The sequence below is a fragment of the Drosophila grimshawi genome, unplaced genomic scaffold (genome assembly GCF_018153295.1).
Source record: "Drosophila grimshawi isolate 15287-2541.00 unplaced genomic scaffold, ASM1815329v1 contig_80, whole genome shotgun sequence".
Lineage (NCBI taxonomy): Eukaryota > Metazoa > Arthropoda > Insecta > Diptera > Drosophilidae > Drosophila > Drosophila grimshawi.
Genome location: NW_025063639.1, coordinates 174,266 through 191,127, shown reverse-complemented (window position 1 = coordinate 191,127; position 16,862 = coordinate 174,266). Strand labels below are relative to the sequence as shown.

General features: G+C 38.6%; 1 protein-coding gene across 1 annotated transcript; it reads left to right on the top strand.

Moving 5' to 3' along the window:
• The first annotated feature begins 5,126 nt into the window (after positions 1–5,126).
• LOC6570324 (protein BCL9 homolog) lies at positions 5,127–13,355 on the top strand. The gene is made up of 7 exons (XM_001996535.3): positions 5,127–5,309; positions 5,584–5,981; positions 7,374–7,769; positions 8,040–8,357; positions 8,417–10,366; positions 10,441–10,676; positions 11,649–13,355. The coding sequence occupies exons 2-7, from the start codon at positions 5,807–5,809 to the stop codon at positions 13,263–13,265; spliced, it is 4,692 nt and encodes a 1,563-aa protein (XP_001996571.1). The 5' UTR covers positions 5,127–5,309; positions 5,584–5,806; the 3' UTR covers positions 13,266–13,355.
• Positions 13,356–16,862: the final 3,507 nt, after the last annotated feature.

Genomic DNA, 16,862 nt, shown 5'->3' with positions numbered 1-16,862 from the left:
ATAGTCCGTGGAGCAACCGCATTACAATAGTGCGAAGGCCGGACAAGAACCGATTTTGCTTGGATGCTCGCAAGCTTAACGCTGTCACCGTCAAGGACGCTTATCCACTTCCATCCATCGAGGGGATACTTTCGCGTACCGACCAGACCTACTGTATTTCTAGCGTAGTTCTGAAATTCGCATTCTGGCAAATAGAGTTGGACGAAAGCAGCAAAGCATACATGGCTTTTACGGTGCCTGGCCGCCCCTCTACCAGTTCGTCGTAATGCCCTTCGGACTGTGTAACGCCGCTCAAATACTTTGCCGTTTAATGGATAAGGTTATACCGTCACAGCTCAGGTCCAATGTGTTCGTGTACTTGAATGATTTGCTGATTATAGCTCCGGACTTTAACACACATATAAAATATTTGGGACTCGTGGCGCAGAAACTAAAAGAGGCCAATTTGACAATTGGATTAAAAAAATCTAAGTTCTGTTTCAAGAGTCTGAAATATCGAGGTTTTATAGTAGGAGGAGGGACTTTGAGAACCGATCCAGACCGCGTGATTGCAATACAAAGAATTCAAAATCCCAAATCCGCTAGAAAGTGCGCAGCTTTTTAGGAACAGCCGGGTGGTATCGCCGATTCATTAAGAATTTCGCAGAAATAGCAGCACCACTGACGGATACACTAAAGGGGTGTCAAAAAGGGAAGTTTAAGTTAAGCGACGAGGCAGCTGATGCGGTACGAAGGTTGAAAGAGGCGCTTACATCCGCCCCAGTACTAGTACATGCTGACTTTTCGCGGAGGTTTTACGTCCAGTGTGATGCGTCGCATTACGGTGATGGGGCTGTACTGTTCCAAGTTGATTCCGAGGGCGATGAGAGACCGATAGCATTCTTTTCCGCCAAGATGGATAAACACCAAGCAAACTACTCGGTGACGGAGAAAGAATGTCTCGCCGCGGTGTTAGCTGTCGAAAGGTTCAGACCCTACATCGAGATGATGCCGTTCACTGTGATTACAGACCACGCAAGTCTCAAATGGCTTATGTCCTTGCGTGACCTAAACGGACGCTTAGCGAGGTGGTCGTTGCGCCTGCAACGTTTTGATTTTCAAATCGAACACCGAAAAGGGGCTGACAACGTCGTCGCCGACACTGTTGAAGTACATTTAGGAGTGCCTTGACCATCCATATTTGATAGACCTTGTGAAGCCAAATTCGGCGTAAGTGTGTCTGTTTGAATAAATGTTGTGCTGTGCTAATTTTGTGGTTTATGTTTAGGTGGCCGACGGCAGGTCACGCCGCAATTGTGCAATTTATGTCATATGCTCCGAAGTTGACGCAACAACGACCTGGTCGTCGCGCAAAGATTGCTGGATACGCCCTCGAAGCTACTGCGAGGGAAGCACTGGGCGAATACACCATGCCCTGATATTGGCAGCGCGCAAGCGCACCGACGGTATTTCTTCAGCCGGTGAGTGCGTTCCGATATGGAATAAGTGCCATCGGGATAAGCCTTCAGTAACCAGCCGCGTAGCTCGAGCGCAGTACACTCAATCGACCCAGAATCCAAATTAAACTACAAATTGTAAAAAGAAAAAAAAAACGGCAAAGAGAAACACATGTCAAAATAAAGTGCGAGTCGACTGCGCGCATGTGAGCAGTGCTCCAGCACGCCCACCCCTTCTCCAGTATATTTATGTAAATGTTGAATGTTAGGTTAACCAAATTTGTTGAATGTTATGTTAAGCTATTCGTTATTTATGTTAATGTATTTATTTATTCACACATCTAATATTAATTTAAATTTCTAAGTTAACCGTGTTCGTCAACAAAATCCGGCGTCCGGATTTTTGCCAAATTGCGGAATCCATTTTTTTGAAAGAGTTAAATGCAGGGGAGAATCACCGTGAGCATGGAATAAATTAGTCGTCAACTACAACTAAAGGGCGATGGGCAAATCGAATCCGTGCAGGCCCATTGCAGGAAGGGCGGGTACGTCGTGGCCATAAACACCAGGCCCGTCAGCTGTTTCGTTTGTTTTGTGTGTGCATGTAGGTCTTTATGTAGTGTTGTGTAGGTCGAGTTTTTGAGTCTGAACCGTCCACGGGCAGGGTTGGAGTTACCCACCTCTGGGAATACTGAGCTAGCCGAGGTTGCCCACTGCGAAACACTGGACGTGTTAGCAAGAATGGCGCCCAATGGCTTCTTTGAAATCATCAAGATCGCGAGAACCGTGGTTGAAGAAGCAGGTTCAAGCGATCAGCGTATGCGAGATGAAATCAAAAAACCGGAAATTATAAATAAACCGAAAAGGCGAGTTCTCGCAGTACGGATGGCTACTCTTCGCGCCGTACGAAACCGCGACTTACTATGGAGAAGATGCTCTCAAGGCAATTGCGCGGTGGAGGCGACCCTGAGAGTACCCTGAAGTCTTGTTTTAAGTGTTAGTGATAGGTTTAAATGGGAAAGTAAATTGCAGTGGTGGCTTGTCGGTTCAAATTGAGTTCAATTGCACCATGCATAGGTTTTTTTTTTTTTATTATTAAAATAGTATGCACATACGGGTAAAGTTTTGTTAGAATTTTTGTTAAGTGTGTTTTCGCTAAATTGGGTGTCTACAGCGAGACTCTGTTAGGATAGAGTGACCCATGGTACAATAGAGATGTAACCATGCGCTGCACTCTACCGATGGACATCGTGTCGGCAAACAAATTTGACCGGGAAACGTGCCCAAAAGGACTTAATCAACTGGGACCGTCAGCAAAGCTGACTATCGAACCAGTTAATGTCTTCATAAAAAAATTTTGGTTGTCTGTGTGAGCGTGAACAGTTTGGCTAACGACGTAGGTTGAAACGACGATTAATACCGGCTAAAGGTGATTCTCCCTTATAAGTTTGATTGTTAAAGTACTTGTGTTATATTGCGTGTTGTGTTATTGTCTAGTCGTTATTTATCAGTTAATAGTTTAGGTGCTAATATTAGGAATAAATTTAGTCATGAACAAGGAGATGGAAGCGAGTCATTCCTATCAGTTGCGGTCAGGGGGCGACAGCGTTGCGCACTCCGATTCTTGGGAAGTCGCGGAGGCAGGAGTAATGGGGGGCATCGGATTAGTGAGATCCCCTGTAAGGCCATTAGCTCTACTCACCAATTTTAATTTTTAAAGGTTCAGACCCTACATCGAGATGATGCCGTTCACTGTGATTACAGACCACGCAAGTCTCAAATGGCTTATGTCCTTGCGTGACCTAAACGGACGCTTAGCGAGGTGGTCGTTGCGCCTGCAACGTTTTGATTTTCAAATCGAACACCGAAAAGGGGCTGACAACGTCGTCGCCGACACTGTTGAAGTACATTTAGGAGTGCCTTGACCATCCATATTTGATAGACCTTGTGAAGCCAAATTCGGCGTAAGTGTGTCTGTTTGAATAAATGTTGTGCTGTGCTAATTTTGTGGTTTATGTTTAGGTGGCCGACGGCAGGTCACGCCGCAATTCTGCAATTTATGTCATATGCTCCGAAGTTGACGCAACAACGACCTGGCCGTCGCGCAAAGATTGCTGGATACGCCCTCGAAGCTACTGCGAGGGAAGCACTGGGCGAATACACCATGCCCTGATATTGGCAGCGCGCAAGCGCACCGACGGTATTTCTTCAGCCGGTGAGTGCGTTCCGATATGGAATAAGTGCCATCGGGATAAGCCTTCAGTAACCAGCCGCGTAGCTCGAGCGCAGTACACTCAATCGACCCAGAATCCAAATTAAACTACAAATTGTAAAATGAAAAAAAAACGGCAAAGAGAAACACATGTCAAAATAAAGTGCGAGTCGACTGCGCGCATGTGAGCAGTGCTCCAGCACGCCCACCCCTCCTCCAGTATATTTATGTAAATGTTGAATGTTAGGTTAACCAAATTTGTTGAATGTTATGTTAAGCTATTCGTTATTTATGTTAATGTATTTATTTATTCACACATCTAATATTAATTTAAATTTCTAAGTTAACCGTGTTCGTCAACAAAATCCGGCGTCCGGATTTTTGCCAAATTGCGGAATCCATTTTTTTGAAAGAGTTAAATGCAGGGGAGAATCACCGTGAGCATGGAATAAATTAGTCGTCAACTACAACTAAAGGGCGATGGGCAAATCGAATCCGTGCAGGCCCATTGCAGGAAGGGCGGGTACGTCGTGGCCATAAACACCAGGCCCGTCAGCTGTTTCGTTTGTTTTGCGTGTGCATGTAGGTCTTTATGTGGTGTTGTGTAGGTCGAGTTTTTTTTTTAATCTGTACCGTCCACGGGCAGGGTTGGAGTCACCCACCTCTGGGAATACTGAGCTAGCCGAGGTTGCCCACTGCGAAAACACTGGACGTGTTACAATATATAATACTATTGAATTTATTATCAACCCAATCAACACAAATATATTTAATTCCTTTTGGGTTATATTTTGTTGGTATTTTTTCTTGTCGGTCCATTCTTTTCTTAATCGATAGTTGGCAAGACTGCTTAAAAAGCGATTAATCGAAGACGTGTACATTTCCGATAAATAATCATTTCAATATTTATCTATTAACGCTGTTATTAATACATCATTTAGTTTTAATTGATTTTATTCTTATTATACACTAAATTAAATTGCCATCAATCTATCGCTATCAAGCAACGACTCGATACTTACTTCCCGACTACTTGTTCATGGATATATTTCTCAGCCTTAGTACAAAAATGAGTACCTGAAATACACTCCGTTACCATAATAATAATAATTTAAATAATATTACAATAAAAAATAATAGTGCATGTGTTATCAAAGAAACTGAAATGAATCGGTACAATGTACTCGAACATATTCCAGTCGTAACGTCGCTCGATACCATACGATTACCATAGTAATATAATAAATATTAATAGTACTTCTGGTATTTTTGAGCACAGATGGCATATTTTATACAACTAGTACAGTAGTGCAACTTACATAAATAAATAGATTAGTGAAATGACTCAATAGAATACTATACGTACTAATATTTACCTGGTATGTCATGCCGTCGTAACGTCTCTTGACACCTTATTACCAAAATAGTGTTTTTGGCACTTTGCAACACGGTTTGCATATTTTATAGAAAGAGCATGCCAAAGTGGCTAACGCGATTTTTATTTACAAGTTGAAAATACACACAAATTCTACCCACAACCCTTAATTAAGTGCACAACATATTATGGCAAAATCTATGCGAAAATAATTGAAATGTTTGCTGTGCATCGTTGGAAAGAATCAAATTTTTCTCACAATAATTGTGCCATATTAACTGCCTGAGTGTGTGTGAGAGTGAATTTGTGTTTGTGTGTGTGTTTTGTATGTATACAGAAATTTTCTTTTTGTTGTTTTGTTTGAGTGTTCGCCTTTATATACAATTACAAATCCAAATAAGAGCAGACACAAATCCATACAAACATACATGCATATATATATAAATATAAATATCTATATATATATATGTATATATATAAATGGATATATAAATATAAATATATAAATGAGTGTATGTAATTTGTATTACATTTAAATGAGAGTAAATTGAGAAAAACAGAAACGCGTAAAAAGGAGCAGGAAAAAAGGCTCCAAAGTGGAAAAATGCCATAAATCTAATATGCAGCTGGGCGCAAGAGAAATACATATAATTATAAAGAGAGAGGGAGTGTGAGCGAGAAATACTAAACAAAATAAAATCAAATAAAGCAAAGAAAGAGATCAAAAGCGAATAGAACACAAATCTTGTGTTCAAAAATCCATGCAAGGCAAGCGTAGCGAGAATGCTGTCCACAACAACGGGAGGTGCTAGCCAATCACCGACAACAACAGCAACAACAACTGATGCAGCCTCTACAACATCAGCAGCAGCTGTAGGAGTAGCAGCAACAATAGGAGCAAAAACAACAACAACCACGGTTAAGGTAAAAAGCGAACCGTTTTCCACTCTATTGCCAGGTAAGAAAATAATAATAAATAAATAAGCATTCATTTATTTATTTTTATTTATTTGTTTAAAAAACAAAATTTGTTAATTTATTTGATTATTATTATAATTAATTATATTGATTTATTTATATTTATTAATTTATACACATTTATTTATTTTTAACGAATTTTTCAAATAAATAAATTACATATTATATACAACATTTATTTCTTTCAATTTAAATAAGTACACATACATCTATTTTTGATTTATTTATAAATAAAACTAAATACATTTATATTAATAGATAAATAGGCATAAAAGTATTTATTTTATTTTTTTTATTGTATATTTATTTAAATAAATATATAATCAACGTTTATTTAAATAAATTAATTAGCAATATTTATTTTTTGTATTTAATTAAAATAAAAGACTATTTTATATATTTATTTAAGTAAGTAAACTGAGAGTAAACTGGGTCCTCCTGCTGTCGTGCCTCCAAAGCATTTCTAACATTCAAACATTTGACCAGCCAGATGTGTTGATGAATTTCGCTATATGTCGAAGTTAAATCAATTAGGGAGTAGTTTCCCAGGACTTCCAGCCTTTTTCTGGAAAGCTGGGCAGTGGCAGAAGAAATGTTCCGGAGATTCCACTTCCTCCTCGTCTTTGCAGCTTCTGCAAAAGTCATTGTATGGCATCTGGAGTCTGTTGGCATGAATGCCGCCCAGCCAGTACAACATAATTATTAATGTAGTAATAACATGCTGTTTTGCCATCTCGTGTAGAGATTTGCGACAGCTTGTTACTGATATCGAATTTGAAGATATCGAGCTGATGGATTTAATTGCTGCCTGACTGTCAATATATATGTTTATATTGCTAGGTCTAACTTTGAACGTTTCTAGGCAGTCTATAGCTTCCTTTGTGGCCAGTACCTCAGCTTGAAAGACACTGTAGTGTGTTGGAAGGCTGAAGGATAACGGTATGTTGAGTTGCTCGGAGTAGACTCCTCCGCCTACGCGGTTGTCTAGCTTGGAGCCGTCTGTAAAAAAGACCGGGGGTGCCATGAAACCATTCCTCCCTTTGAGGGAAGTATATATTGAATGGAGTTTCCAGTTGCGTTACTGGCACGCAGTACTCTGTTTTTGAAGGGATGATCAGCGTCCCTTCTAGCATTGAGGCATGTCCAGTGCTCTGAGTAGCCCAGGCGAGGGATTCTCGGCGTCTTATAACCGTGAGTGTTGCATTTTCCATTCCTTGTCTTTCCAGACATGGGATGTCCAGGATAGCAACAAATAAATATTTAAATAATTAAATACATATATTTTTTTTTGTTTATTTATTAATATAAAAATAAATTTATTCATTTTCTATCATATTTGTCTATCATTTAATTATTTATGTCGAATTTCTAGAAAACGCCACCAATCAAAATCAGGCCATGTCAGATGAGACGGGCGCTACGGCCAAAAGCAACACCAACAACAATAATAATAATACCAACAACAACAATAGCAACAACGGTAATAATAATAACAGCAACAACAACAGCAATAAAAATCCAACAAATTCAAATACGAGCGGACCTTCAGTAACTCCAACGGATTCCCGACAGAATTCAAGCAGCAGCCTCAACTCACCAACAAACATCAGCAATAACAGCAGCAACAATGCCAGCGAGCATTCGAGTACGAACAGCAACAGCAGCAACAACAGCAACGCGGAAAGCGATCTGCACCAGCAGGAACAGGATCTGCTAAAGAAGAAGAACCAGAAAGCAGGCAGCACCAGCATTAAGGAGGAGGACGGCGGTAAAAATTTAATTCTTATTCTCTACTATTATAATTATTGTATTGTAATTGTAATAGTTGTAGTCATCCCTGAATTTCCTGATTAAACTCAGTCAATTAATTTCTGTAGCCTTATTATAATAATTATTTTATATTGTAATTAGTAGTCTGGGCACTACAGTTATTGTTATTATCTTGGGCCTTTTGAAGAATGTGTTTTTTGAGTCTAGACACCAATATATATATATATATTCTTATATTGTTATCATATCATATATATATATATAACAGGATCTTCAAAGCTATCATCATCTGGCGGAAATTCCTCACTTGAAAAGGGACAAGGAGGACAAAGTCAAATTGGCGCCGCCGGCAACAATCCCAATATAAATCCTAACTCGAATCCCAATACGAAAGTGAGCTCAGTTAGCGGTTGTGGAGCTGTTGTGTCGACTGTGGCTTCCGTCAAGGATGAGCCCGCCGATCTGCTGAGCAGCTTAGTGAACATGAAGAAGGAGGAGAACTTCTCACCCAATATGTCCCCCGTCGGATTTGGTTCAATTGGCGGAGGTGGCAGCAGCAATGCTATCGATCGAGCCGAAACGCCAGGTAAGTAAATGAAAATATTTAATTTTAATTGAAATTAATATATTTACTATTTCTTGTAGTTAAAATGGAGTTGGAAAAGCAACCCGCATCGGTGATTGATGACATTGTTGGATTGGATGCCGAACGTTGCATGAACGAAACGCCAACAGTGACCAATCATTCAAATGCCGCTTGTGCAAACAATTTGGGTGTCTCCATTGGCATAGGCATCAATGTTGCCTCACCAGGTGTGGCCAACAATTTTATGGGCAACAGTAGCAGCAGTAGCAACAACAACAGTGGGAACAACGTTGGCACTTGCTTGGATTATATGCAGCAGCAGAATCACATATTTGTCTTCTCCACACAGTTGGCGAATAATGGCGCTGAGTCGGTTTTGAGTGGACAATTTCAAACGATTATCGCTTATCATTGCACGCAGCCAGCGACGAAGAGTTTTCTCGAGGATTTCTTCATGAAAAACCCCATGAAAATGAATAAGTTGCAGCGACAAAATTCACTCGGAATGGGCATCTGTAATAATATGTCAGTTGCACAAAATTGGCCAGCGGCATCGCCTAATAATAATCTGAATCTAAACCCGAATACAAATCCAAATCTAACAAAAATGTTGCAGCCACCAACGCAGAAATCAAAAACCAATCATTTCAATAATCCAACGGACAAAAGAAATGCATTTATTGAGGCGACTCCAAATGAGGTATCGGTAAATGAAAGCGATTTAATGTGCTGGGAAACGGGAAATGCAAATCCTGCAAATCGAAATAGTCTTGAAACAGATGGAAATGATTTGGGTAAATGCAACAGCAGCAGCAACAACAATAACAGCAATATCAACAACAACAGCAGCAGCAGCAACCACAGCAACAATCACGATTTGAGTCAGGATAATAATATTATTTCGCTGCAAGGCGTTAAAGTGCCCGATGAAAATTTAACGCCGCAACAACGCCAGCATCGCGAGGAGCAAATGGCTAAATTGAAGAAGATTAATCAAATATTATTTCCCGAGAATGATAAGTTGCCGAATGATGCAGCTGCCGCAGCTGCAGCTGCTGCAAATATGGCAAATATAATGATGAGTGGTGCAGGTGGCGCCGCTGCAGCAAGCGCTGGTCAAATGCGACAATTACAACTACAACAACAGTTGCAACATCAGGCGGCAGCTGTAGCGGCAGCGGCACAAAAAACCCAAGAAAATGTACATCTAACGGGCGAAAATGAAGTCCTTTTGCCTAGCGATGTCATTGCCGAGATGTGTGGAACAAAAAATAGTAATTCAAATAATAATAATAACAATAATAATATGACAGCAGCATCAACAACAGGCACGACTACAGCTGGCAATGTCAACATGAATTTGATGAGCAACAATTCACCGGAGTTGATTGCCAATTTTAATAACTCCAATTGTGTGCTAAACATGGACAAGGAAGAGAATGCGCTTACGCCCATGGAATGGACGAAGATACAGCAACAGTTCTTCGAGGAGCGACTGAAAGTGGGCAAAACGGTGACAGCTTGTCGCGGCATGCCCGGACCAGGACCTCCTTCTGCAGGTGCTGCCATTGCCCCGCCAACAACCTCCTCCGCCACCGCCTCCAATCCCAATCCCAACATGCGTAATATAAATGTGCAAGGACCGCCGCCCCCTTATCATCCCACACAGCGTTCGGCATCGGTGCCAATTGCGACCCAATCACCAAATCCTTCCAGTCCCAACAATCTGTCGCTGCCCTCGCCACGCACAGCGAGCGCTGCTTTGGGTCTGCCCTCAAATTCGCCTAGCATGGTGGAGCTGCCCACCACAAGTGGAGCAGTTGCAGCAACCGCTTCCAGTTCAGCCAGTTCGAAGAGTTGTTTTCCCAACGATTGTGGCTCGCCATCGAATCGACATCATCGTGGCAACAACAACAATCTCCTGAATCATCATCTGAATAGTAATCCGAGTACGCCGCTGGCTCATCTATCGCCTAAGGAACTCGATACGTTTGGCGCCAACTCCACTGGTAGTATTCATATCGGTGTCGATATCGATATATATATTATATATCTCTATATATTAATATTTCATTTCTTTTAGCTGACTTAAAGATTACCCGACCCACTTCACAGCGTCCTCGTTCGCCTGGCAATGGTAATAATAATCCAAATTCGAATGCTGGAAATCATTTGCTCGATGCGAGCAATTTGGATGCACGTTTGCCCAATTCGAGTCCAGGCTTGAATTTTAATGCTCATGCCCATTTGCAGGGCAATCCAAACACTGCCATGAATCATCAATATAAAGGGCCCAATGGCAATCCAATGGACGTTAATGTAAATATCTGTAGTAGAAGTTTTATTTCAAACTATATTTTTCAATATATTCAGCAAATCATTTAAAATTATATCTCTTATAAATGAAAGTCGGGATTCCAAGTGACTCCCAGTCATTTCAGATAATCATATAATCTTATCATAATCAGGAAGAACCGGAGCAGTTTTAATGCAGGACAGGGAAATTAAATATTCGTTGTCTATATATACACTTTAATTCTCTTATATTGATTAACTAAAGTTTTAATTAAGCTCTAAAAAAGGTACCCAACGTATTAGTTCAGGAGATTTCTTAGATAATCCAGCCTGCATATTCTTCCAGCTAGCAATCTTCTTAATCTTAGCAGTCATTATATATATATATATATATATAATGCTTTTTTAAAGCAACTACTTTCCATGTCCATGTCTACATCCAACAGGGAAGACTGCCCACTGAGTTCTAATCTAGTTTCAAGCAATTTTTCAGTTAAAGCCCTGTTTACAGATATAATTAAAAAGTTATACATAATGAAAAGTTTATATATACAATACAAATGTAAAGCAGCCTCAGAAATTTGTAATTTAAGCAGTTCCAAGGAACAGATGGGCAGATTATAGATTATTACATGTAGATATCATATATTTACCATATATCAACCATTGAGTTCTTGTATGAAAAATGTTTTTAAGCTATTTATTTATATATTTTTATTCTTTATATTTATAATTATATTTATATACGTATATTATAAATTTATATTGTATTTATATATTTTATTATAGGCATCACTAAATTATATAAGAATGATCGTTTGAAAATTGAGTTTTGTATGAAAAGCTTTGCTGTTTAAAATATTCTTATTTAGCCATTTTTTGTATATATTTATATTTGTATATTTCTAATGTATTTTTATTTTTATATATTTATATTATATATCTAAATTTATATATTTTGTCTATATGATAGTTTGTTATCTATATTCTTTGCAGCGTCAGAATTGTGGACCTGTTGGACCCGTTGTTGGAGGTCCACCTGTACAGTTTGGCCGTCGCTCCGACAATATGCCCCTAAATCCGAATAGCGGCGTCAATCGACCGCCTCCCAATAAAATGGCGCAGAACTTTGATCCGATATCATCGCTGGCCCAAATGTCTCAACAGCTGACGAGCTGTGTCTCGGGCGTTGGTGGTAATCCAGCCGGTGGCATGAACATGATGGGACCCGGCCCCATCGATATGAATAGCATGGATCATGGCGGCATGATGCCCAATTTGGATGCGGCAATGGAGCACATGAATAATGCTCCCAACAATTGTCATCCCATCAATCCGCTGCTCAATTCGATGGGTCAGCGCATGTTGAACCCGAAGATGGGCGCTGGTTTACCAGCCGGCTTCAGTCCCTTAGCGAATGGAGTGGTTCGCGAAGGTTCCGGGCCCGTACCTGGTACCGGTTTTCATGGCATTTTGGCATCGCCGGGCCCTCGGATGATGGGACGCATGCCCGTTAATTTTGGGCCAAATTTCAATCCCAATATTCAGGTGAAGGCGAGCACTCCAAACACTATACAATATATGCCAGTGCGACCGCAAAATAATAATCAGAATAACAACGGAAATAATAACCCAAATAATAATAATAATGGAAATATAAACAACAATGGCAACGTGCGCATGGCGCCCAGTTTGGAGTTCCTGCAACGCTATGCCAATCCACAAATGGCTGGGCCACATCATGATGCGGCCGCTGCCATGATGTTAGGTCCAGGACCGGGACCAGGACCCGGACCTGGCGGACCCATGAACATGAGCTCACCCAACGAGCAACAGCAACAACAGCAGCAGCAGCAAAAAATGAACAATGGCATGAATTTTTTTCAGAATTGTAATCAATTGCCGGGCCTCGATGATGATGTTAGCCATGAATTGAGTCTGGGTGCGGCGGCAATGGTGCGTGGCATGCGTCCGCATGGCATGCGGCAACATGGCGGCCTCGGCATACGCATGCAGGGACCAGGACCAGGACCTGGTGGCAATAATCTTCTCAATCGCCAGCAGCAGGCGCAGTTTTCAGGTGGCAGCGTGGATGGCTTGGATTGCAGCGATCCCAATGTGATGTTCAATAATGGCGCCGGTTCCTGCAACAGTTCGCCGCCCATGTTTGCGCAGGCAGCTGGACCTGGTCAAGTGTCGGGACCTGGTCAGGGACCAGGACCCATGTCCAAGCCGCAGCACTTGAAACCCATGCCTGGCGGTGGCATGTGTCAGGTACCCGTTGCGCCCAACGTGGGCATGCAGGGTCTTGCACCGGGTCAGCTGCAGCAACTGCAGCAGCCACATCCCAATGTGATGGGCTTACCCAACAACAACAACAACAATAACAACAGTAATAGTAATAGTAATCTGGGTGGCAACTCTGGCGTTGGTGTCAATTTTGTGGGACCCTCGTCGAATGATTTGAAGTACGCGCAGCAATATCACAGTTTTCAGCAACAATTGTATGCCACAAACACGAGAAGCCAACAGCAGCAGCAACAAGGTGGCAATAATATGATTGCAATGCCACCGAATTTGTCACCAAATCCCGCATTTTTTGTCAACAAATAAAAGCGAAACTGGCAAAAAAAAAATTCAAGAAAGCTAGTCGCAAATCTAACTCAAGATTTTCTTATAGCATATGTATATATATAAATATACACATATATATATATATTTATATTTATATATTTATATATATATATATATCAATCGGATTCATTAAAGTTTCTTATGAGCTATGTTTATGTATAGTTGCATATACATATTCATCTGATCTGCTATGCTCTGCTCTGCTCTGTACTCTGTATTAAAACGCAATTAAGCAATTCTAATGTAAAATATTTAACATAATATAATTTTACATATATATATATATATATATATATATATATATATATATATATATATATATATATATATATATATATATATATATACTTATATTATTATTATTATCAATATTAAGAGAACTAAGATATATACACATGTAAATTCTTCCATTAAACATGTGAAAACAAACAAAACCATCGACATCATATATATATATATATCGTATATGTGTATCATATTATTTTAGTTTTATATATAGACGAGTTGTGCTCACTTCAACTAACGGGAATTTATTTGTGTTATTCGTAAAGCAAGAAATAAATAATTTGCCGATCGTTCCTAAATAGAGTTGTCACATGTTTGGTTAGCTAAACTTAATTTTGGCCTGGAAGAAAAATCATTGAAATTGATTTCAACTTGAATCGTAACTGGCAACAAAGCTGTTAACCAAATTTAATCGATTGTAATTAACCGATATATTACTGCTTACTATCAGCGGCTTAGAAAAATGCAAACCTACTGCATATAATTTTAAAGGAATTAAAATAGCTTATCATTTAACGCCTCATTAAAATGCACCTTTTCAGGATCTCAAGCGAAACGGATTTCCTTTTTGTTTTTAATTTACAAAAATTGACAGTTGATTTCATATAAAATACTTCATTTTTTTAAATAAAATATTTTTTTCTTAAGTTCATTTTAAATACTTACAAATAGTTAATCTGGGCTACAAAGATACCTTTCAAGATCTTAATTTTCAGAAGCTTAGTTCGAAACTATTTCAAATAATTAGTTAAAGATTGGTTTTTAAAATGCATTTCTTTATTTCATCAAAATTCAGTATATGTTATTATTCTTACTACATACAATTATTGACAGGAAACTTCGGAAATCGTCTCCTGAAATGATTCAAATTTATTATTTATATTTATTTATTTGATTATAGCAGAGCTTTGTGTTGAACTAGTTTTCCATTTAATCATTTTCCTTTTCTGCATGAAAAGCGTAATTTTCCACAATTTTCATAATTGCTGCGGCAAAGGAGTAACAAATAGTTACATTTTTATATTTTGGGTAAGAGAAATTAACAAATATTTATTTTTATACTCTAATGCCGAGGCTATCTTATATATGTATGCTGGTAACCTCCTTCAAATAACCGCACCCAGGAACTACTGCTCGAAAATTTTAAGTGCGCGTATCATCCACAATTTGTAGGTTAGAGTCACCAAATATTGGAACTATGTTAAAAATCCATATATCTCACACAATTTTAAAACTGAAATTACCAAACTTAAAGAGGTATATTGCTAGTAAAACCCTTAAAAAATCCGGAAAATTTTGGACCACGCTCAATCCTGGTGCCAAAAACGATAAATCTGCCACAATTTGAAAGCTTCAGTTATTAAACTTGGTAGGAATATTACTGGGAACCTTTTCTATAATTTTTTTCAGCCACGCCCAATCCCGCCCTCAAAAATTCACAAAGTTAGGCGGTAGATTTTTAAAAATTTCCTTCAAATATTGGTATTTCCTGGCTACACCCACCCTGTTCTTTGTTACCTGTTATCAACTGGTATTATTTGTGGTATTAGAGTATTTCGTAGTCGGTTACTCCTGAGTGCAACTTTCTCACTTGCTCAACTTTTGTTTTTGCATTCAAATGATTAAATTCAAATAAATTGCTGCATTTAGTAGGAGAATAAACTGTAATCTGTTGCTTATTTTGCACTCCATAAATTATTAGAAATTATTTTTATATTATATAAATAATTGTATAATAATAAATATATATTTTTTTTAATTATACGCTTTCTTGTGTATATATTGATATAGATATATTTTCTTTCCCAGTGCTACAATCAAATTAAATATCAAAAGCTCCACAGGAAAGCACTGAAATTAAAAAAAAAAGATTCTTTGACAGATATTTACTGATATTTTAGTCATGAAAGCGTTTTAACAAAGATACCGATATAGCTTTATCCATTTCTTTTGCAAAAAAAAAAATTTTTTATTGTCTTGTATTTCCTCTTATTCTATTTTTATACAATTTTATGGAGTTCTTACAACTAGTTAAAAAATGAATTTTTTATGATCAAAACTATTATAATAAATAATAAAAGCAAGCTGAAAATTATTTTAGTACCTTTCTATAATATATAAATATATTATATTAAATAATAATAATAAATAATAATCAATCAATAAATAAATAAAAACATGTATATAGAAAATATATTAGAAATACTACTATTACAAATAATAACAACAATTATTTTAGTACCTTTCAGACTTATTATAATATATAATAAAAACGAAAGAAAGTTTATTATATTGCATTTAGATTTATTAAGTTGCTTCGATTTTTAAAGTCGTAATTGGCTGTAATTTTGATTTTTTTGCTACTTTATTCAGCACAAACCTCCAATAGTTATTTGTGAGAGCAAAAAAATATATAAAACACAAAATTGACTAAATATTATGAGACGAATTTTTCTGCTATGTCGAAAAACTTGACATTGTTGTGCTCACATATATATATGGGTGCAGGCATCTCCGTCTCCTTTCCACTCTTCTTGCTAATGCTTGGCAAGCGCGCGCGTTTCCGTTTTAGTTGCAGTTGTCACGGCTTTTTTGAGGCCATCAACGCTGTCCCCCCTCCTCCTAAACACATCTTTCGAACCCACGCCATTGCTAGGCTGTCCATCCCCCTCACTCCTGTTGTTGTTGTTGTTGCCGTTGGATTCGTTCTTTTCGTTTCGTTTCGTTTCGTCTCGTTTCGTGCGCCGTCTTCGGACTCGAAGTCGGACTGTGGCCTTGGCATGTTTGTTGTTGTTCTTGTTGTTGTTCCGCTTTTTGTTCCTTTTTTTGTTTTCTTGCTCTGTTCTGCTTGTGTGGTGGTGAGTATTGCGTGCTCTGTAAGAAACAAGATGGTTGGCCTAGCAAAGCAGCGACACACACACACACAACTAAATACGATTGTGTAGCGTCCATTTCGAGGTCCACCCTCTCTCACTCTCATTCATTCATTCACTCAGTCACTGACTTACTCTCCCTCTCTCGCACGCGCGTTTCGTAATACAAAAGCAAATCCACAAATACAAACAAAACAATAACAAGGAGATACAGCTTTGCTGATAGCTACACAAAAATGTATTTAAATATACAGAAAAATCTATAAAAAAAATGAGAGAAAATAAAAAGCAAAATGGCAGCAAAATTTATGGCAATCTTCTGCTTCTTCTTCTCGAAAATGCACTTGAAATGATTTGATTTGATTCTATTGCATTGCTCAGATAAGTGATAATTTGAACATATATATATATATTCGAA